The following is a 24,019-nucleotide window of genomic DNA, read 5'->3' on the forward strand; positions in this document are numbered from 1 at the left end:
CAAGGTGCAGCACCCTGCATTTGTCTACATTGAACCCCATCCTATTCTCATCTGCCCACTTTTGTAGTCTGTCTAAATCTAGTTGCAGTCTCTCTCTCCCTTCAAGTGTGTCCACCTCCCCCCACATCTTAGTGTCATCATCAAACTTGGACAATGTGTTTTCCACCCCCTCGTCCAAGTCGCCGATGAAGATGTTAAACAGTGCGGGCCTGAGGACCGAGCTCTGGGGGACCCCACTGCTCACATCTCTCCAGGTTGAGTACAACCCGTCCACCACTACTCTCTGGGTATGCCCCATCAGCCAATTTTTTACCCATCCAACTGTGTAGCCTTCAATGCCTAATTTATTGATGAGAATGGGGTGAGAGACAGTGTCAAAGGCCTTCTTAAAGTCTAGAAAGACTATGTCCACGGCAACACCATCAACCAAGGATTTAGTTACTTGGTCATAAAAGGCAATCAGGTTGGTCAGGCAGGACCTGCCTTTGATGAACCCATGCTGATTGCCCCGAGTATGATCTCCCCTGCTGACCCCCCACAGATGTGCTCCTTGATGATTCTGTCCAAGATCTTCCCGAGCACCGAGGTAAGGCTTACAGGCCTATAGTTACTTGGGTCCTTCTTCCTCCCTTTCTTAAAAATTGGGACCACATTAGCTAGTTTCCAATCCCCCGGCACCTGGCCAGATGACCACGAATGCTCATCAAGGGTAAGTATTAACTCTTCTTTTCTCCCATCATAAATTCGTGGCAGAAGAGTCCCTCCCTGACAGACAAAGTTGAGGGCTTGACATCACTAACCCTCCCACAAATACCATGTTGCATGTTACAGCACTTCTTAATAATTCCATATTGATATTCCAGTTTGATATACAGCATGTAGATTTCAACTGGCATGTAAGAAAAAGTTTGATAAAGTAATCTTGAGATAATTTTCCTTGAGAGAATTGCAAACCATACCTTCTTTTGTCACTGTGACATTGGAAACATCTTTATTGGATTGTTTGAACTTAAAAAATTGGGTTAGACACCAAGTTTATCTTTGTGCCATATTTAGAAGAGGAGATACCAATCACCAAAGAGTGACTATCACCATGTTAAAACATGGCACCCTCCCACATTCTGTGCACTGAATGATGAAGTCTACCCAAGGTTTGTTTTTTTTTATCCATTCACATGTGTTTTCTTAAATACAGGTGGTTACCTTAGACAGTTTTGACTTTTCTATGGGGGCCAGGGAAAGGACTAATATATTTCTTTTCAGGATCTTTCCCCCTCCCCCCTTCCCCAGTTTCATTCCAAACTCAACATGTGAGTTCTTAATCTTGCATGCAATTTCCAAATACATACAATTTACTCTAACACGCAGTATTATAAATAAAGAATATAAACATCTCTCCCTTTTCCTCTTCCTGTAATTTGATTTGGCAATGTTAGCAGTTAACCCAGGCTCTTTCCACATTCACCGAAAAGGGGCAACTGTTGGGTTCTCATATACTATCATGCAAAGAGAGTGACCATGGGATGTTACAAGAGGAATTTAACAGCACACAGAAGAGGGAAGATAGGTTGCGGGGTGTGGGGTGAAGTACAGGAGAAGGCTTTGGCGATTGTCTGGGGAAGACTCGAGTGAGTGGAAGGCTGCAGTCTCCAGCCTGAATAGGTTGCCAGGCAGAGGTGAGTGCTGAGGTGTTGGGCACCAAAGAAGACTGGTGATGGCAGAAAGGAACCTCAAGCTCTACTGTGATTACCATCACCGTCATGGAGGGAGAGCTGCAGGTAACAACTTGTGCAGCTTCTTGAAAGCCACAAGCCTTGCCTCCCTTCCCACTTGAAAGCCCTGCTAGCCAGATCCCACTCTCACTGGGGAAAAACACAGTGAGAGCAGGATTAGGCCATGAATACAGCCAATTGTAGGAGCCACGCTAATTCATTTTCAGCAAATCAAAAAAAAATCATCCTTTAGTTTTCAGGTCCTCTCAATAAAATAGGAGTCTAGAGTCACATAGCCAGTGAGAAGGAGGAGCTCTTCTCTTTTTCATGCCAAAGCTCTGTTGTTTGAACACTCAGCTGGGCCATGGACCATCAGGGTTTGACGGCCTCTCTACCTGATCCCGGAAACACATTTGAATAGAGGTATCCCTCTAATCATGAAGCTATTGACTGCTCTTGGACTACAGAGTGCTGTCTGTCATACTTGTTGAAGCTGTTCAACCTTGTATGAAATAATTAATTGTTGATTGGACCAGAGAAGAGTTATGAACCTCGGTCTTCCTCATCCTAGGTGAATGACCTAACCATTGGCTTGTATGGCAAAAGGGGTCCTTACACAGCAGCTTCTTAGCCACTTGTTAATTAAATCCCAAAGGTTTGTAGAAATACCAAAACACAAGATTTTGATGTTGTTCTTCAAGTTCTTGTTCATTCAAAACTATTCACCAAATTTAATGTGAATTTCCATGTTGTGAGAGACTGGAAAAAATACTTAACTGTTTTGGTGAATAATCTCTTCCCCTGCTTGCTTGTTAGTTTTTCTCTCTGACATAAGAACATCAACTCATAAGACCATCAAGTGCCATAGAATGAGACAGAGGAATGAGACAGGAGTCCGCCAGTTTTGAAGTGATTTTTTCTTTTAATTCTAAATTTAAGGAAGATCAAGTTGAGAATCATCTCTGCATGAACACTGTGTGCCCCCAGAGGCTGGGGTGGCATGGTGACTGCCCGCAGGCAGCAGCGGGGGCATGACAGTGGCGAGCAGGGAGCTCTCACAGGCAGCCTCAGTGGTGTCACAAGTGGGCTGAGCAGGGAGCTCCTGCAGGTGGCTGTGGGGGTGCAGGGTGGAGAGCGCTGATTGGTGGTTGGCAACCACCAGCAGGTGATGCCAGCAGCGGTGGCGGCAGCCAGTAGTGATTGGGGACTGCCTGCCCATCAGCAGTGAGGGGGAGGGGGAGGGGATGGCGAGCGGTGACTGCCCACAGGCAGTGCCAGCAGCATTGGTGGTGTTTTTCACAGGGGATGCACCAATCTCAAGGGGTGCACTTGCACCCCCTACGCATCGCCAGTGCATCTCTGTGGTAAGAGCTGCAGCTGTGCTTTGCAAAACAACTCCTGTTAGTCTCCACTTCTGCCTTGCTGCTGCTGCTGCTAAAACCCTTCACACAGGGAAATGCCCAGTGTGCAGGAGACTTAGTAACAGAAAGGAAGAAGGAGCACTTGTAGACTCATGCATAGGCAAATACAGAGCTGCATATTCTGGCTGTGTCCTGGCCCCTTCCTTTCTCTCACCATCCTTTCCATTTGTCCATGACTATTTTTATCAAAAATTTTTAAGGGCAGGTGAAATACTCAGAGCCTATGGTCAGCAGAACCCTAGGATACTTCCCAGGGCTCCACTAAGGCACCCCTGACATCACAGTCCAAAATTGATTCTGGGGGGTCATAGGCTGACCCTATATAAACTGTTATTACTGTACCTCGCCACTAGCTAGCACAGGGCATGTCTACACGTGCATTAAGGAGCTTTTCCTAATGCACATAAGCCAGTGGGGTCTATGCTGATGACGAGTTACTCAGGTCCAGTGATGCAAAAATGATTAAGAAAGGTGGAAAGTGCCAGGAGTCTGGATGATTACTTTAAATCTAATTTTAGTCTTACCCACTATAGGGTGAGGGAGAGGGGCAGTGATTAGACCTCTACTTTCTTACATTTTTCCAGGGAGATTCTAGGGTCTCCTGCACTACACAACCCTTCAGCTAGCATTACTTAGACTGGGAGGTCTTGGGGCAGGGACAATCTTTTCATCATGAAGTTACATGGTGCCTATAATATTCCATGTTGTGGACCCCCAGGAAAACCTCCATGGCACCCGGTGATCTCTGGACTACAGTGAAGTCCTGGCCCATGACTGGGGCCTCTAGGCACTACAGCAATAAGAAAAATAAGAGAACAAGAAAACATGATTATTATAATTGTATTAAAAACTCCAAGGCCCAGTTTAGTTTACGAATGTATTTAACATCCCTACTAGAAATATAGATGACAAAAGGGAAGAAATTTCTCTTTGCTACCTTTTTCTTCCCTTCTTACACCCAAGAAATTCATTCTTAAAATAAGATTTACAGCAAATAATCTACATCAGATACTGAAATACCTCCTATATGAGGTACTACACAAATACGCATTAGGCTGCCTTAATATGAGGTAATGAATGGGCACAGTTTTTAAGTGATACTTAATGTGCAGTAGCCTATTTTACAGTATATTAGCATAATTGTACCGTTTTTTAAGTGATGCTTTAATGTGCTGTAAAATAGGCTACTGTGCATTAAAGCACACATGTAAACGTGTCCATGGAGTAGGTAATAGCTTTTGACATTTTTAATTAATAGCTACCCCAGGTTAGGTTAAACAACACCTAAAGAGTTGTAACTTGTATTGATGGTGTTTTACCTTTGACTTTTACAGGTATAATTCTGTATCAAATTGGACATTATCCTTGTTTAGGGATCTGCATCATACATTCATTTTTTTTTTTAATGTAGACATAAATGTGCTGTCTATTCAGACCCTAAGGGTAGAATCTGGTCTATGTTGTTTAAACTGTGAATTATATACAGATTATGAAAAAACATAGTTGGATATTAGGATGAGAGGTAAATTCATGAGTCTAGATAATATAGCTGTCTGATTGAAAGATATATCATCTTTTTTAATTCCTTTTTTCAGGAAGTTTTTATTTAGCTCTTTATTTTAATTCAATTTTCACAAAAAAATCAAAATTTTTTAATTTTTCTTCATTTTTTGCCCTTTTCTCTCTTTCACTACTAAATGCCATAAACTGGATTATAACCTGGGGAGAGGCATGTATCAGTGACATTCAGATTCTTGTGACTTCATCTAGATTATTTCAAACACATTTAATTTCACACACAATGTATTTAGATAAGAAAGTGGGGCCACCTTTTCTTGTCACCAGTAATCTGCGAGTTCACTTACTCCTCTCATGAATACTGCTTTCTCATTATATTTGTTCCCAAATATTCCATGTTGTGGACCACCAGGGAAATCTCCATGGCCCTTGGTGGTCCCTAGACCATAGTTTTAGCCCACTGTCTTGCATAAATATATGGAAAATAATTGGAAAATTATATGCCTGTGCTCTTTCTCCAGATGAGCCTTATATATCTTAGTGATGAGAGAATGATTCATCAGCAAATAAGGGTGGATAGTTTGTTGAATTTAAATACATGGCAGGGCACTAAGCCTGGAACACTCACAACAAAAAGGAAGCTGCAGATGCATAATAGGAAAAATGAAAAATAATGCATGCATTCATTTAAATATGAATATGACATAAATCCAGCCAGGGCTTCTCATGTGAGAACTGTCTCATTGTGGGCACTTTGTCACAGGCTAAGAATAGATCGGGTTTGGAGGATGAACTGATCTCCCACCCCTAGGCTGCAAAATCAGTTCAGACTGTTGGGTGAGCAGGAGACAGGCCATGGGTGGGGAGCTTGCATTACCTCTCATCCTGTCCTATTCAATTTTGAATTAATGAATGACTCTTATTGATTCCAGTGGCAGTTGGATCAGACCCTAATTCTGTCCCAGGTGTTTGTCATACATCAGATCAGTCTTTCATGATTATTGAAATCTGCCATGAATGCCTCACTTGTGACTTGTATGTTACTGTAACAAACTGTGGTGCTGTGCAGGCCAATGTAATTTTTGGATTTTTAAAGACATATCGAGTAGAAGTAAGGAGTTGGTGTTAGCTGTGTCTACAGCACTGGTGAGACCATTGCTGGCTACTGTATATTATTGGAGGTTAACAAATTGGACAAGACTTAGGAAAGAGCTACAGGAATGATTCAGGATCTGGAAAAATCTGCCCTACATGGTGAGAGACTCAGGAAGTTCAGCCTTTTCAGTTTGTCAAACAGAAGATTAGGAGATGACTTGATCACAGTCTGGAAGTACTAACACAGAGTAGTAATTCTGTTAGAAGACAACTCTGATACATAGCAGAAAAAGTCAAATGCCAAGTTATGCATCTGGGACATAAAACTGGATAAATTCAAGGCTAGAAAAAAGGTGCCTGTTTTTTAAAAAAGGGGAGGGAGGGGGAATTGATCACTGAACCAACTTACCCTGGGACATATTTTTTTTGTTTGTAAAACTTAAAGAGTTTTTAAATCAAAACTGCATGCATATTTCTAAAGACCATTGTTTGTATCTCAACTAGAGGGCACGGGCTTGATGCAAGTGTCTGTAGGGAAAGGCTTGGGCCTGTGTCAAGCAAGTGGTTAGACCAGTTGAACAGAATTGCCTTAATTCTTCAAGGCTGTGAATCCATTAAAGCAGCTCTGTCAAGGGAATCCCCAGGGTGCAGCCTCATGACCAGTAACATGGTCCAAGGGAATGAGTTCTTTGCACATCTGGCAGGGCAAGAACTCGTTCCCTTGGACCATGGGGCAGTCATGGGCACTTTCCATTGCCACAGTCTGAACAGTTCAAACATAATATTCCCATCAAGTGAAATGGAAAGCAATTAAAATAATGCATGCAACACAGTTTCATTCGTCGTATGTATGTACTAAGTAATTGCCAATCAAAAATAATGGAGTGTTTACGTGCCCTCACCCCGCATTCACCCTTTGGGGCTGGCCATGCAAAGACTCCCTCCACTGCTGCCTCCTCCTCCAGTCTCTGATGTGGGGGATCCCTCCCCCCGCCCATCTCTACTTCACAGCAGGGCTTCCCCCTGTGTCCCCTCCCTCCCTGCCACCTCCCCCTCCCTCCCAGCTGTTGTCGGGGCTGGGCAGCAGTGGGGCGCTGCCACCATGACCCCCCCCTCCCCTCCCTTCCCTTCTCCTCCCCTTCCTGCTTCACTCCCTTCCTTCCTTACCTGCTGCCCAGCCCCAACAACAGCTGCCACCATGACCCCCCTCTTTGCCTCCTCTGCCCCACACCCAACCAGGCCCACTCAGCCTCCCTCCCTCCCCGCTGCCTCCCCGCCCTGCCAGCTGTTGTCAGGACCCCTTATCACTCCCCTTCCTCCCTATATCCCTCCCTGCTGCTCATCCCTGACAACAGCTACCACCATGAACCCTGCTTCACTTCCCCTCACCCCACTCCCCTCCCTCCCTTCATGCCCACTGCTTCCCCCTCCCTGCCAGCTGTTCTGGGGGGCATCAAGGATGGGTGGCGGGAGGGTGCCACAACTGTGACCCCCCCTTCGCCCTCAGGCAGAGAGGCATGGGGATGCCCCGCTGCTCGGGCAGCCAGGGCATGTTCGCTGCCACCACAATCTTCCCTGGCAGCAGCTCAAACTTGGGCCTGCACAGCCAATCACCGCCCATCCTCTCAGTGGTGCATGCACAGTTGGCCAAAAGTGTCACGGACAGACAGACAGACACACAGACAGACAGACTAAGCCCTTTATTATATTAGAATATTAGGGGTACAATCTTCACCGTAGCTGCATACATATATAATGGAGATGCAAAAGCAGATCCTGTGGTTAATGGAACTAAAATACCCATATGTTTTCACCCAACTCAGGCACATGCTGTCTGGACATGATACCAGAGTATAGAAGTATCTTTCTACAGCTGTTTGAATGAGTTAATTACTGCCACTGAGCACCATTGCCAGTTAGTGTGCCTTGGGCTAATTAGCCTACCTGCAACACTACATGGGTATGGTTACACTGCTGCTGGTTAAAGAAGCCACCATGTAGGGCAGTGCAGCATAGTTGAGGGCACCCCTTCTTGGCAAGACAAATTTGCCATGCAGGTGTAGCCTAGGAAACTCCAGGATTCTGGATTTCACCCTGCAAAGCTGGTGCGTTCACTCTGAGAGCCAAAATGCAAGCTCCACACTTCTCATGGACAGAATTCTTCAGTCCAGCAGCATTCCCAGGAACCCCACCATGATGTGTGTGTGCGAAAACACCTTGGAGAGAGAGGAAGGAGAGAAAAAAACCCAGTTTATATCACACTGCCAGTTGCTCATTAAAACGGTTGTTGTTAATTATCCTTTGGAAGGCAATGATAAAATCTCCATCATATTTTGTTCTTCCAAGATTCCCCATTTCCCTTTGTGCTTTCAGAAGGGAAGTGAGCAATAAACAATTTAAAGAAGAAGTACAAACTTGATTCACTTTGTTTCTGCTCCATTCACATCAGTGAAGACTGCACTGGGATATCTGTCCAACCTATCACACTGTCTACAAAACTAGGGACTAGGTCAGGGGACTCCGGATACCAAAGGCTGGCAGTTATAGAAATGGGTCTGCTAAGACCTTTTCACCCAAAGGTTGCAAGTTTAAATCCCAATCCCCAGGCAGCTATGAATAAGCATCATTATTGTTTCAGACCTATTTGGTGGCCTCTGTGGAGTGAATGTTGCAAAAAATACTCCTGTAATAAACGCTAATTCCGTAGTCTTAGGAAAGACCCCCAAGGTTTGAGTGAGTTGTGGATGGGGGAGCCCTAAATTTGGGTTTAAGTGAAGGTCTTTCCAGAACAGAGGTGATATCTGTTGCAAGGAAAGGTTATGCCCATCAAGAATAGCAGCATCCTGTTCAGGTGTGATGAGAAGTGCACTGGGAGGCTGGAATGCCTGTGATGAGGCATTCTCCTGCAGTGCAAGTGTCTGTGAACCAGACATGTCTTCATTAGAGCGCAGGCCCAGCTGTAGAATGGAGCAGGAAGACTAGTGCGAAGCTTATTAATCGGCACTTATTGATTGGCAAGGCCAACTTCAATTCCCTGCTCTGCTGCAGACCTTCTGTGTGAACTGTGGGAAGTCATACACTCACCCTGTGAGCTCACCATATTTAAGGTAGGATTATTTGCACTGCCCTGACTATCAGGGGTAAATGTCAATGCCCGGGCAATATGGGCTATATAAGTATTTAAGCAAGGTAAATGCTATTCTAGTTCTGGAGCTGGAGAAAAACATTCTTATGGCTGCCGGCCTGCTACAGCCCCTTGCACTGAAATCCCACATGTGTAACAAACAACCTTCTGGCAGGGACTTTGTCTGACAGTGGTCATTTCTTGACACCAGCAGGCCTCCATGATCAGTACCACAAGCACAGGGGTAGCCCAGCAATGGAGGTTATACAGCAGCTTCTAATTTAGTTGATTTGACATCAGAGAAATAGGACTTTCAGGATTAAATGAAATGCAAGGGCTGCCTTTGGTCTGTTTTCATCTACACAAAGGTTCCTGCTCTTTGCTAATGGCTTCTAAGTACTAGTGTCATAAGAATGATGTTGATGTGTATAAAATGACTGTTGCTGCATAGTAAGGAACAGAGAGTTGGGGCAAGTTGAAGCTCAATACTGAGGCTGGGGGCTCATTCCTGAGCTATAAAGCCCTATCTATTTCTCTTTGGGTGCATCTACACAAGGCGTGTTAATGCGCATTAGCCTAATTTAATGTGCATTAAGGGTGCATGTCTACATGTGTGCACACATAATGCACATTAAAAATGGCAAATTTAGGTGTGATTAGTTAAAGGACATTCATGCACAAGTAGACACAACCCGGCACTAACTTTAGTGCCAGGTCTGCCCAGCCACTAGGGCCACATGGCACTAACTTTAGTGCCAAGTCTCTGCACATATAGACACCTGCCAAAAATCACTAATGAAAATCGTACCGTGTCATATCCCACCCTGGTTTTCTCTCCACCTGCCCTAGAGCCCACTTCCTTTCCTTCATGATGATATCAGGGGACTACGTCTTCCTTCTCAGCCACCCAGCCATGGAAATCTGAGCCCTGCAGCACATCCACCCTAGAATTTGCACAGAGGTACACTGTGTGTATAGAGGGGATGTCTACACCAGGCCCCTGTGCTGTTAGTGGACCTACTCTTGAGCACTTCCCACTCATTTGCTTCCACTCATAGCACTAAGCCTAGAAGTGAAGCCATGCTGGGGGTGACTCCCGTGGCCATTCTGTTTCAATCCTATTCAAAAACAGTCACTGGGGCACCAACAGAGAAGCTTCTCTGTATTCCCAGATTTGGCATCTCTAAGCAGGAGCAGGTAGGCAGGATGTACTAAGGCACACAGGTGTTGCAGTACAGGCACACCTCTGCTGTCTTGACAAGACAATCTCTGATCTTGGCTGGATCATGCCAGACACAAAGTCCAGAGCTTCCCCATGATCTGGGACCAGGAACTGCCTGAGGTTCTTACCAGCAGAGCTTCCTGCTCTTTGAAGCAGCCATACTGGGTGCTGTTCTATGAGTCCACTGTAGTAAGAGGGAGAATCCACACCAAATACTGCTGCCTGCTTGGCACACTGAGTGGGTAATGTGACAGCATAATAAAGATGGTTACCACTTAGCCACACCCCAGACCCTCCTCTGGTGGTAGGTCATGTGAGTCCCTGAATGATGCAGCATTACACTGAGGGTGGCAATGTGTTGTCCTCTGATTAACATCTGCCCGGTTCCAGGGCTGGTGAGAAGATGGGAGCAATGATACTGGTATGAGCTATGTTCAATGCACACATCCCTACACCCATCCCCATCTGCCAGGGCACCTCAACACTGCCCTACCAGGCCCTTATCTAAAGTTACATTGGAATTTGTACAAGATGGAAGTGCTGCATTCATTTCTTTCTATTGACCTAAGCCAACACTTGAGGGCAGAACTCCAGAGCTGGAAGATTGGTTCTCAAAAACCCACTGCGCCCTTAATTCCCCACCCCACCAGGGTTTAAAATTCCTGCTGTGTCACCTGTTGTATCCTGGGAGCTCAGCTTCATCTACCTTTCATATATAAAAACCAAACACTTAAAAACAGCAGTAAAAACAAACCAGTGTAGGTTACAGTGGTATAGGTGTCACATATTAGCTGTTATCCCAAGTCAGCCACTTTCTCACAGCAAACAGACTACTTCATGCTTCCCAACTACCTGGTAGCAAGATACTGTAATCGCTATCCACCTGTGACATTGTCCCTGGGTCATGCGTGCTCTTGATCCCCATGTACTTTCTATCCATGTGCAAAATCAATGTGAATGACACTGGTGTCAATGTGCTGCATGTGCCAGTCCTTACTAAGAGATCTTTGCATTGGGCAAACCCTGCTCTTTGATACCAACAGGTTGGCCTTGTAAACATTCTCCCTCTATCCTTGTGCAGGAAAATCGGAAACTAAACCAGCCTAAGCACTCTGCTCACTTACCTAAGCAAGCTACGCACCCATAGGGGACATATCCTAACTGTATATTGTCAGAAGGGTTGTACTCTTTCCTGGATTCTGACATGCCCCTCTCTATCCTTTTCCTTCTCCAAAACATTCTGCATTCTGAGAGCTAGCTAGCATATGCAGGAACTGAGCTGGGGATGTCTAGAACAGTGGTTCTCAACTGTCTTAGACTCAATGCACCCTTGTTAGACTCAAGGCAGCCCTTGGAGAATGCCAGCTCTTAGCTTTCACTTGTTCCTTGACTGCAGAAAAATATTAGAGCAATTTTTCTGTTGCAAACAACTCAGGAAAAGCACAATGGGTCAGAATTTTTTTGATGCTGCCAATTCCTATTTGAAGCCTCTGGGTTATCTTGTCAGTCATGTCCAGGTGCTTCCACATGTAACAGTGCTAATATCATGTGGCATTCTGTAGCAGGGCACTGGGTTGTGCCTGCTCCTTTAATGTACCTACTAGCCTGAAAGGCTGCTTGCAGGTGGTGCAGGGAGCAAATGAGAGTCTCATCTGACTTGAACAGGGCTCAGGCTGGAGCCCAGAGCTGCTCAGGAAGTCTCTCCCTGGCAGCCACAAGGTGAGGAGCTCTGGGCAGCAGGGTTCCTGATGGGACTGGAATTTATATAAACAACTCTGTAGGCCTGGAAGCAGGGGCAAGTCCCCTGGGCAGAGAAGGACTGAGTTTTGTAGGCAAGTGTCCTTTATTTTATTTTGAACCCACAGGGGGTCCTGGTACCCAGGGAAGGGCCAGAATGGACCAGAGGGTCCCTGAGCCCAGAGAAGAGGCGGTACATGGGACCAGGGGTCTGGGAGCTTGGAGAAGGGGTAGCATGCAACTCGGCAACATGAGAGAGAGAGAACACCTGTGAGGCTTGGGCCATGGTGTAGGGAAGGTGCAGAGCCGTGCAAGGGGCCCTTAAGGCATCTGGTGCCCGGCAGAAGTACAGACAGGCTGAGAGGGCCTGCTTGTCTGGGGGTACAAGAGTGGGACTGAGGGGACACCGGAGAGGCCCAGTGGGGATCAACACAGGCTCAGGCTCATGCAGAACCCACAGGCAGCCTCCTTTTTATAACCTTCATTAAGAGCAAGGCATGGTGGGTGAAATTCAAGGGAAGGGCTACTCCCGTGGCCACGGGCTTCCTACACACTCTTAAAAGGATCTCATGGCACCCACACCTTGGTTGAAAATCACTGGTCTAGGAGATGACCAGCTATAGATGGAGCTCATACCCAGGTGGATAGGGCTGTAGCAGACACATCCTTGGCAGACTGGGCATAGAGCCTCTGCAGTACACTTTGAGCACTTGGCCCAGCCTTATATATAACTGAAAGTTACCCCAGATGGGAGAAATCCTGGTATGGCAGCTCAAGTGGTTCGAAAGAGCTGGAACCAGACAGAGGATTATGCCCAACAATTCCCTTGCTTGTGGAATAATATGTAACTTCCCTAGGGCTTTTGAGTGCTAGAAGGACCATGCCAGGGTGTTTGCTCCACCCTGTGTTTTACTGGGCTGAGCTGAACAAAACTCAGCAATGTGAATTAAGAGCCTGTTGAGAGAAGGGTGGCACAATCTGTGGTGCGGTGTCTCCGGGATCCCTGACTCATTGGTGAGTGGGTGAAGGCTTCAGGAGGCAGAAATCCACGGCCTTTCTGTTTTAAATGTTCCAGCTTGTGTGAGTTATTCCACCCAAGGCACATTATACACAGGAGAAACAGTTAAAGGAAGAGTATGGCACAAATCTGCAGGGCAGCCATTCCAGCCACCAAGAGAGGCCCCTGGGCATGGAAAATAATATTTCTCTTCCGGCTTGTTAAAAAAATTCCTCTAACTGCAACAGCACCCCGCCCTGTCCAGCCAGCGTCCAGGAGAGGCTTGCAGTTGGAGGAGTCCCAGTCCTAGATTGGTGGGAATTGGTGGATCCACAGCGACTCCCTGTGGTTGTCTGGGGTAATAGCACCTTTTAGCTATGTCCCTGACACAAGCTCGAAGGAGGAGAATTATAAAAATAGGCAGTTTGCTTTTTGCCAGAGAACAGAGGCTCTCGGCTGGAGAAGCCTCTGCCACTCCCAACCGATCTGTTCTCTTTATTAAAATTACACCCCAAGAACTCTAAAAAAAAGCCCTCCAACTCGTCCATTTGAAGATGCAGAAGTACTATTGAGACTAAACGATTCTAAGAAGTCCTTTTTCCTGACTTAAGTGTTTCGGAAGAAACTTTGATGAACTTGTTTTTCAGGTAGGCAGAGACTCTTGCTTCTCCATTTAATGGCACTATAAACTTTCCTGCTTGTCCTGAGGAGCCTTTAGAAGGGAACCAGGAATCTAATCTTTTAACACTCTTTGTGCTTCGGCATGTAACGCATTTATCGCCACTTTCTGGGGACTCTTGATATAAGCTGTGGGTCTGGGAGCCATTCCAGGTATATTGCTTTGCTTTAAGTTTTTTGATAGCTTGGCCATTTATATGTGTGCAGCTGTTTTGAGCAACAAACTCTCTTGGAATTGAACTGTTAATTTGTCCTCTTTCTGAAGGAAAGATCTTTAGAGGAGATGATGCGTTTTTCTACTCCTTGCAAGAACCAAGAATAATTCAGTCCCTTCTAGATATGCTAGTTAATATGTACTGGGGCCAGATTGAAGTGCTGGTGTAACGCCATTGAATTCTGTGGAGTTACATAAGGATTAAATTTGGTCCACAATGTATAGCAGTAATAGAATTTTTTTCCTTTTTTTTTCTTTTTTTTTCCTTTTTCTTCCCCGTGCTAAGAAGCTGGAGAGTCATTGGCTCCATAAGCTACTCTCTGCCTCAAACACATTTGGGTTCAGGAAATTTTTCTTTTATGCCACTCCACACCTGGGTTTTTTGTTTCTGTTGCATTTCAGTACTAAAAGCTTGTCTGTCTTCTGTGAAGTAAAACAGCCTGGTTCAGATAGTGTTGAAGTGCTAAAGGACATGCCCCTTACTTTATAAGGACGGATGTTTCTCAAATAGCAAATGCTGGCTTCATGCATGCTGCTTTAGCTTTACAAATTGAAGAGTGTTTTGTTTTGGGCTCCCTTATATTGCCATTCCAAGAAGTGTTTCAGCCTCAGCTGCTTTAATATGAAAGTTGTGGTATTATGCCGTGTCAATGGTGTATGTCATCCACTAGAAGAAGTGCAGTTTCTACACAGGTAGGAATGACACCCAGGACAGGGTTGTGCCTCGAAGTTGTTAAAATGCCATTCCCTTGACTTTGGCCTCTCCTTCAGATACTCTTAGTGCCAATTTAAGTTCTGTGGCATCTGCATATGGAGAAGCTGGGCTTCCTGCAGTTAACAGGAAGTTTTACAAGGGTGAAGAACCTCTAGCTGAGTGTGCAGGTACAGCTCTCAGTAGAGTCAGTGACAAACACTTGTATGCAAGGAACAAGTCTAGTCTGCATGCATATGAGGCAGAAGATAGGTATTTGCATATGCGTTCATTCCAAATAGGAAACAGCTTCTTTCCAGTTTTATTTTACTGGATCTTCCTAAAAAGATCTTCCTTTGTGTCTTAGTGAGAGCTAGAGCAGAATGCCAGCTGTCTACCTGACTGGAACTGCCCACAGGCATCATGTTTATACCCCATGGATCAGTAACCCATAGCCATTTCAGTAAAAACCATGGTCCTGGGTGGATCTTGGAGTAGGGATGTGGAGTTTAAATTGTATGCTGTGCTTGCCGTCATCAGTATTATTATTTTGTAGAGTGGTTTGAAACACATCTGGTGGCCTGCAACTTCTGTGCAGGGCTAGCTTCAGCTCTCAGTCACATAAGTTTTCTGTAAGTCTGGGAAGAAAGTGCTCAGCTGTGCTTGGAGTGTCCCAGATAAGCCAGATGTTGTCAGGCATCCTGTCAGGTTTTTAGGCATGTCAGGGTGTGATGAGGGGTTTCATTCCACCGGTGAGATAATGAACCTCAGTGCTAGGGGGGCCCTGACTGTATGTGCAAGCTCTTAGGGGCTGAGGCTTCTTCTGCTGGGTCAGGGAGCGGAAGGCTGGTATGGATCTGTCATGTTCATAGCAGAGTATCCTTCTGGACTTTGATCAAAGGGCATGATCCTCTTCCACTGTGAGGTTATTGCCATGTTTCACTGGATTTTTCCCCTCTTATCAGTCTGTCTCCCCAATATTTTAGGAAAGAGCAAGTCACTTACAATCCTATTATACTAGTCCAAGGAATTCAGGGTAGGAAAAGGCATCTTCCAGTCTGTCTGCAAGGACATAGCCTAGAATGTACTGCCAGGCCACTATCACTGTAGGGCCATGCTCTGCCTGCTGTGTGATGCTTTAGGCAAACAATGAGGGGATGTATGTACCTGGCCTCACAGCCAAGGTTGTTGGTATTGGCACAGGGAACATAGTACATTGCATGTCTGGGTTCAGGGACCATGTGCCCTTTAGTTTCTGCAAAGAACTCATGTCTTGAGATGGGGGCCTAAGTCTCCTAAATAGGGAGGATGTCACAATATAGTCTCTTGTGCCTTTAAAATCTGGTCAGCAGACATGAATCCACTGCTGGAGACTCTTGGAGATGCTCTCTGGTTTTATCCTGTCTGTCTTCCATCTCACAGGTAGGGGGAGGTATCATTCATTTAGGCCCAAACATTGAAAGAATGGAACATAGGGAATTTGAGGGGGTTGGAGCCTCCTCCATCATTCCCTTCGGAATGAGGTGAGCATCACAGTCAAGCCCAAGCAGTCAAAAAATGTGATCTAGGCTTCTAAAATCATGATTCCCCAATGTTGCTATCAATTCATTTGCCCTCTGGTTTACTTGCTTTCCAGTTTTCATGCACTGTAACCACATGAAAGCCGCCTCATCTAACAGGCCCTCTCTTCTTTAATGAAAGCTGAGATTTTGATGAAATCACTTGACTCCAGGAGCTGACACTTTAAGGACAATGACCAATATTGTGAGGCATTTAATAACAGTGCAAAAATTGTCAACATGGAAGGGACAATGGACTATATATCAGGGCCTACCCGAAACCTTGTGGATCTCTGGGACCAATGGGGGGAAGAGAAAGACGCCCACCCTCAAGTCCTACCCCATTCACTGACAGCAGAAGTGCTCTGGGAGTCACACTAGCAGAGATTCCTTTACACAGGAGGGGAAGTGGAATGCCAAGCATTAGGACCTTCTTTAAAAAGTCTGTGTGATAAGAGTGGGAGGTCAGTCTGTTTTCCCCACTCCCAGTCCCTGCTCCCTCCCCCCTCCCATATGACCTAATTCCTTCCTCTCCTTCCATTGAGGTTGCTAGCTCATCAGAGACCCCTCCTGGGAATATGGGGTGGAGAGGAGAGCATGAGATGGTGGCAAGTAGTTCAGCAACTGTCCCTTAGGTATATGGATCTGGGGAGCAGGCTACCTCCCTGGAAGGTTAGGAGAAAACTGGTAAAATGGTGAGAGAGTAGTATTGCCAGTAGTGAGGAATGTTGTGCAGTAAGATGATGGGAGAGAGGAGTTTGTGCAGTGAAATATGAAGGGATAGGCATGCGTGCAATGAAACCACATAGGGATCATACTGTATACAATTAAATGAGATGGAAGGAGGAGGTCGCAGTGAAATGTGGCGGAGGGGGTTCATATGCAGTGGGACTGTAGGAGAGGGCAGTGAAATGGAGTGTGAATGCACCAACATGGTGCTTAGTTTGATGTAGCACAAAGATGTGGGACTGTGGGCGAGGGGAATCCTATGCCATAGCTGAGCATGCCTGGAGAGTGCCTTAGTGCATTAGGCAACTCTGCATAGGAAGTAGCTCTCCTCCACTCATCAGCTAGTACAGTGGTTCTCAGCCTCGTTAGTCTCAAGGCACCCTTGGAAAATGCCAGTCATAGCTTTTACTTGTTTCATGTCTATGGAAAAATAATAGGGTGATGCTTTTGTTGCAAAAGACTAAGAAAGACCACAACAGGTCAGAATGTTTTTGGCACTATGGAATCCATGTCTCTTGGGCATGTGGACCTGGGGAGCAGCCTACCATCCCAGGGGAAAACTGGTGAGATGGTGAGAGAGTGGCATTGCCAGCAGTGGGGAATGATGGGCAGTAAGATGATGGGGATACTTTCAACCTACATGCTTCTGTCCCCACCTGATTTCCAGGGTCTGGGGGCTCTGTCTTTCCCTTTTGAACTCTCTTGTGAGTCATGTGTAGGTGCTTGCATGCCTAAAAATGGTAATATTGTGCAGAACCTCGTGGCACCCTTAAAAAGATCTCACAGCACCCAAGGGTGCTGCAGCGCCTGTTTAAAAATCATTGAGAATCAGCCTAGTGCTGACCTGCCTGTGGAGGACAGGCATCCTCAGCCCCAGTTATAGGTAATGCTGGAGTGCCTGTGCGAATGTCAGAAGGAAAGATAGTAATTAAACATCTGGATCCTGTGGCTGCTGGGCTGGACATTAGACCCAGGTCTCTGGCACTAGCTAGAACTGCTGAGTCTGGCAAGGAGAGGTAGGCTGAGATGGGATGCCAGTTGGGCCACAAAGCTGCTGGACAGGATGGCTTCCCCCCTCAGCTCTGGACAGGAAGGCTAAGGAAAGAGAAGGTTGTGGTGGAGGAATACAGGAGCCCAAGACGTGGATATGTCCCTACTTTGCCCCCAGATGTCCCATGCGAGCTAGAACCACTCCTTTATCTCCTCTCTACCTCCCCACTTGTCTGAGGCAGAAAGACCCATGCCAGTCTGTCATGAGGGCTGCCACAAGCCCACATTCAGTCTCTCTGTAAAGAACTTTAAAGTCGAAAGAAATTAGACTGGAATTAGGCCAGGTCCTTGAAAGCAAATTTGAGTGTCCCACTTGAGGCACTTTTTAATGAAGGTCAGATTGTCAGAGGACAGAAGCTCAGCTGTGTCTCAAAGCCAAGCCCCTTTGGGGCCCAGGCTCAGTGATACTTTTGCCCTCGGTGCTTCTGTCCCTACCAGAGCTGCAGGGCCTGGGGGCTCTTCATTCCCTTTTTCAGATCCCATCCCGAGCACTGGTTCCTCTCAGGGTCAATGGTAGGCAGCCTGTTGCTTATTAAGGATCCTGGTTGTTTTGAACATCTCTGGTACTGAGACATGGTAGCACTTCAGGGAGCAGGCCATTGCCAGATGAAACTGCAGTTTACAACATTCCCCAGTAAACTGTCCTGGAGCTGTCCATTATGTGCCAGGAGTACCTCTGCCCCCACAGAGGAGAGGGCTGCAGTTACATAGGGGCAGCTCTTAACTATCCTTATTCTTCATAGCATTACTCTTTCCAACTCAGCAGAGACAGCTGGGGGCAAGCTCTCCCCCACCCCACCCTGCCAACCACTCCAGTCTTGTTCTGGAGGAGGCAGGAGCTGCAACCACAACAAATAGAGGTTCAAAACTGAGGAAGTAGGCATCATTCCTTATGGTGTTTTTCTGGTACGGTTCTGGAGAATCAAAGGTGTGAAAGAGATGGGAGAGTAAATTCTCCCACCTCATTCACATCTTTGTGGTTTGGACTCAGGCCTCCATCTCATTACATATATGCCACATACAGCTTGTCCTTACCACCGTTGGATGTACTGAACTGGTGACCCAGAAATTAATAGTTCCTCCTTGACCTAGCTGGGTCACTGAGACCCTCCTGAAAAGGCGAGCATAATTGCCTTCCTGTTCTTTGATGTTAAGATTTGATCGTACTTTGCCTTGGAAACAGACATTCATACCTTGATGGCGTTAGGATCATGTAGGATCCCTCTGGTTGCAAGAAGTCTTCAGAGTGGGCAAATGCCTTTACTGCATCTTGAATCATCCTACTCTTACGCTAAGTCAAGCTGCGTGCACAACTGGACTGCAGAAAACAAACCATGCTTTTTATTGCAAAGGCTTAACTTCCCATTTCTGGCCCACCTGAGGTGTTTTTCATTGGTTCTGGGTGAAAAGTCATGTGGTCTTTGAAATTGGACTTCACAGTAAGGGCTGAAGAGCTGGGTGGTAGCTGAGGATTACAGAATGCTTAACTCATCATTAATGGTGTTCATCAGAGACCCACAAAGCACTTCATAGACTTTAGTCAATGCTCACAGTGCCTTTCAGGTAGGAAGGCATTATAATCCTGATTTACAGGTGAGGAAACAAGGGTGCACAAGTCAAGTGGCTGGTATAAGGCCAAACCATGGATCTGATGCCCATCCCATTTCCATCTGTGTGAGCCAGGGGTAAGCGCATTGGAACCTCTGGAGTACAAACAGTGTGAGATTGGAACTGAGCCCCATGAGTCAGGGAGGCAGTCCTAACATCCTCATACCCACTCACTAGCTCTGTCCACTAGATCCCTCCCCTGTATCACAGGGTAGAGAAGCCATCACCCATCTTACATAAACTAAAGCCAGTTTCTGTAAAAAACCCACTTTCGGTTAAAAAAACAAAACAAACAAAAAAAACCCCTTTAAACTTCGTTGTCTAGGTTCACCTGAAACCTGATTTAGAGTCCCCAGAATACACTGCCTTCCTGCACCAAAGCAATGGAGAGGATGATGGATGTCTGAAAGTAGTGTCATGCTTCAGACTGGGCAGAGAGAAAAGGAAGTATGTGGTATACTTTTCCCTTGTTCTGTGAAGCCCAGACTGAGGCAATGTATGAATAACAGATTTGCTTTTGTTCTCCTGCAGGAAGCTACGTGTGAGGCAGACTTCCTGAGATGTTCCGACCAGCCTTATTCGCTGTTCTTCTTTGCATGGTGCCGATTCCCCTTCAGGCTCAATATCAAATTGACGCCTTGGATTATAGGCCTACCACCTGTGTAGGTATGAGCCCACACACTCGTGTTTCTCTCCCTCTTCCCTCTATTCAGCACTTCTAACCAAGGACTTCTGCCCCAACGCTCTAGCCCCGCCGGGGTGGAGGTGGGGGTGGAGGAACACGAGGATGGGGCCCAGCTGTGACACAGGTGCATGCAGTGGAAAGCAACTGCCCACTGGGGCATTGTTGTAGTGACCACCATGGCTCCTCCGCCTCCTCCTCTTCTGCTTAGGAATTATGCTGCCATGGTGGGGAAGGGGGTGGCTGCCACTTCACTCGACTGACGCTATGACTAACATGCTCAGCCAAGACCCTGTGGACATAGGTATCCGTGCACCCGCTGGGCTAGTCTGAGCCATGGAAGGGAGAGGAGGGGGCTGTACTGGGAAACTTGAGGCAGGCACCCAGCAGCCTGAAGATCCAGGGTCAAAAAAACCCACATAGAAAAAAAGCGGGGTAGTACACATGGAGGCAATGCGCACCACCCAAAGCCAGAGCCTCGCTGGCTGGAGCCATGCTCTGGCTGCTGGCCAGGCTCCAAGCTGCAGAAGCAACATGGCTGCAGCTTCTCCAGCCCCCAGGACCCTAGGTAAGGCTGCTGGGGCCAACGCAGTTGCTGGCTCCGGCTTCTCCTACCCCACCCAAGGTAACTTGCCACACGCCAGAGGGCACATCACACAGGCATTCCCCAGGGACAACTATCAGCAATACATCCAATGACTTGGATGAAGGTGTAGAAAGCACTCTGTCCAAATTTGCTGATGATACCAAATTATGGGGTAAAGTTAATACACCAGAGGGTAGGGAACAAATCCAGGTGGATCTGGACAGTGGGCAGAACAGAATAGGATGTAGTTTAATAAGGACAAATGCAAGATGCTGCACCTAGGGAGAAGGAATCACCAGCACACTTACAGGCTGGGGGATGTCCTTCTCAGCAGTACAGCAAGAGAAAGGGATCTTGGAGTTACTGTTGACTCCAAGATGAACATGAGTCATCAATGTGATGAAGTGATCAGTAAAGCCAACCACACTTTATCATGCATTAGCATGCATGACAAACAGGTCCAGGGAGGTGATACTTCCCCTTTATGTGGCACAGGTCAGACCGCAGTTGGAGTACTGCATCCAGTTTTGGGCACCACACTTCAAGAGGGATGTGAACAACTTTGAGAAGGTTCAGAGGAAGGCCATTCGTATGGTTGGGGGCCTGTGGGCAAAGCCCTATGAGCAGAAATTGAAGACCCTGGATCTCTTCAGCCTCCACAAGAGAAGGTTGAGAGGGGATCTTGTAGGTTCCTACAAATTAATGAAGGGAGGATGGTAGCTAGGAATAGGGGATGTCTGTTTAGGGAGCCTCTGTTTACCAAGGCAGCCCTTGGAGTCACTAAGAATGACAGCCACAAACTAACAGAGAGCAGATTTAGGTTAGACATCAGGAAGAACTTTAAGTTAGGGGTCACCAAAATCTGAAATGAGCTTCCAAGGGAGTTGGTGTTCTCCCCTACCTTGGGGGTCTTTAAGAGGAGGCTAGACAGGCACCTGGCTGGGATCATTGGACCCCAGTGCTCTTTCCTGCCCAGGGCAGGGGGTTGGACTCAATGATCTCCTGAGATCTCTTCCAACCCTAACATCTATGAATCTATGAATGTGTCCTGCTGCTAGTTCTCCCTGGGGATCCAAACATCCATGCTTGTCTGGACATGACCCAGGAGGTCATCTAATCCAAAGTCCGGCTCAAAGCAGGATCATCCCATAAACCATCCTTTCACAAGCATATTTAATCTATTCTTAAAAATGCAGAACCCCTCCCAAACGACTACCATGTGCAATGCCCCAAAACACCGAGATCACACTTACTTGTCCTTGGTAAAGCAGGGGGATGAGGGCACTGTCAATGTCCTGCAGTTCAAAGGGCAAGAAGTATATTTTTAAAAGAAGAGCTGGGGGTGGGGAAGATATTTTCAATGAAATGCTAACTGCCTCCTGATACTTCTTGAAATGGGGGCTTGTTAAATTATCCTTAAAACTGATTAGGGCTAGGAAACTTTACTGGCTGTGATAAATCCAAAGGATTCATGAAAGAACCCATACTCAGTAACCACTGCCAACAGCCCTCACCCATAAGTTCATCCGGGAATCTTGAGTTTTGTGCTGAAGCTGCCTGTGTGCTCTCATTGAATGCTCTGTGTGGCTTGTTCCTGACTAGAATAAATACTTGGTCCGTCATCTCCTGACACATACTGAATTATTGCCTCCACAGGTAAAACAGATTGTCCCATCAATGTGTACTTTGTCATCGACACCTCAGAGAGCATTGCCCTGCAGACTGTGCCCATCCAGAGCTTGGTGGATCACATGAAGGAGTTCATTCCTGAATTCATCAGTCAGCTTGAGAATGAGGTCTACCAGGGCCAGGTGTCCATGACATGGCAGTTTGGGGGCCTCCACTACTCAGATGTGGTGGAAATCTACAGCCCCTTAACCAGCAGCAAGGACACATACATCAACAAGCTGAGAGGCATTAACTATATTGGCAGGGGCACCTTCACGGACTGTGCCATCTCCAACATGACAGACCAGATCATGAAACACACGCCCCATGACGTCAACTTCGCCGTGGTCATTACAGATGGCCATGTCACTGGGAGCCCCTGTGGAGGCATGAAGATGCAAGCTGATTTGGCACGGAGTAAAGGGATCAAGCTTTTTGCTGTGGCCCCCAGCCAACTGATCTTTGAGCCGGGACTCCAAGAGATCGCCAACACACCCTATGAGCTGTATCGCAATAACTATGCCACTACAAAGAAAGATGCCCTGGAAGTTAATGATGAAACCATTAAAAAGATAATCAAAGTCATGGTAAATGGTGTTAACTCAGACCAGTATCACCTCTCAGACCGGTATCGCTTCTTTCTCTCACCTCTCAGCTCATGTATATAGAGACCTAAATAAATTTAGGACTCTATTTTTATTAACTCTTGGCCAAAAATATTAAGATCATAAATGCTTTGTTGTTTCCAAATATTATTTAAAAAAAACTTCCTTCAACAGTTTATTGGAGAAATGGAATGTGGAGTCCAATGCTGAAAAGACTTAGGCATGCGATTAACATCAAGCTTGTGAGTCAGTCCAGATGAAATCAGAGAGGAAGACTGGCTCAATGGTTAAGGCCCTTGGGAGTTAAGGTCCTGTTTTAAAATACACTTCCCAAGTAACCTTGAGCAAGTCCCTCAGTCTCTCTGTACCCCAGGTCCCATGCGTACAATGGAGATGAGATCACTGCACTGATGAATAGTGGTCTTGTGAGGTGCTGAAATACCAGAGTGACAGAGTTAGTAGCATCAAGAGACCATATGAAAAAAGCCAAACCACAGTAAAAAAGTCCCTTTTATTTCTAGCCATTACAAAAAGGGGTGAGGATTTTTCCTTTCATTGTTACTCATGAAAAACACAAATTCAAGACTTCACAAGAGCTATCAGTACCAGGTCACATATAGCTGAGATTCAGCAAACATTTGTCCCGAGCAGTACTATAGCAAGGGCAGTGCCATGGGTGCTCTGGCACTAGGTGCCCTCACACAGTGGGCACCAAATCAAACAGAAGTAATGTTATGTAGTAAAGCATAGTGGGGTACTCTGCACATGAACTACACCAGGAGCCAGAATGGTCCCCAGACTTAGCTTTGTGCACTATGGGTCATCACTTACAGTGGGATGACTCTTGGTGCCCATGATGCATGTGCATATGTCTTTGCAGGCCTGAGCCTACATTCCCAATTAAAGCAGGCAAGTCTAGCTCCAGTGTGTATCCCATATGGTTTAAAATGTGTCACTGCAAATATGACTTGAGACTTCAATGACAGAGCAAGTCAGCACATCTTTTTTTCTTTACAGGGGATGTTTTTGCAGGGGCTGCCTCTTTCTAAGAGATTTGCAAGCTACAGCCATGCTTCTACACACTGTTCCATGCCAACAGACCCCCACCCCCACACAGAGGCCT

At 46.3% G+C, this 24,019-nt stretch overlaps 1 protein-coding gene across 2 annotated transcripts in view; it reads left to right on the plus strand.

Moving 5' to 3' along the window:
• The first annotated feature begins 13,249 nt into the window (after positions 1-13,249).
• Positions 13,250-24,019, plus strand: part of COL6A2 (collagen type VI alpha 2 chain) — a 43,438-nt gene continuing 32,668 nt past the window's right edge. Inside the window, exons 1-3 of one of the 2 annotated variants that reach the window (XM_019523275.1) lie at positions 13,250-13,473; positions 19,887-20,021; positions 22,280-22,878. In XM_019523275.1, the coding sequence (XP_019378820.1) occupies positions 19,916-20,021; positions 22,280-22,878 (705 nt within the window). In that variant the 5' untranslated portion in view covers positions 13,250-13,473; positions 19,887-19,915. The remainder of the gene's footprint in view (positions 13,474-19,886; positions 20,022-22,279; positions 22,879-24,019) is intronic. The other variant, XM_019523274.1, reaches the window with a different exon arrangement.

Source organism: Gavialis gangeticus, unplaced genomic scaffold (assembly GCF_001723915.1).
Source record: "Gavialis gangeticus isolate Ggan-Ray unplaced genomic scaffold, GavGan_comp1, whole genome shotgun sequence".
In the NCBI taxonomy this organism is placed as follows: Eukaryota; Metazoa; Chordata; order Crocodylia; family Gavialidae; genus Gavialis; species Gavialis gangeticus.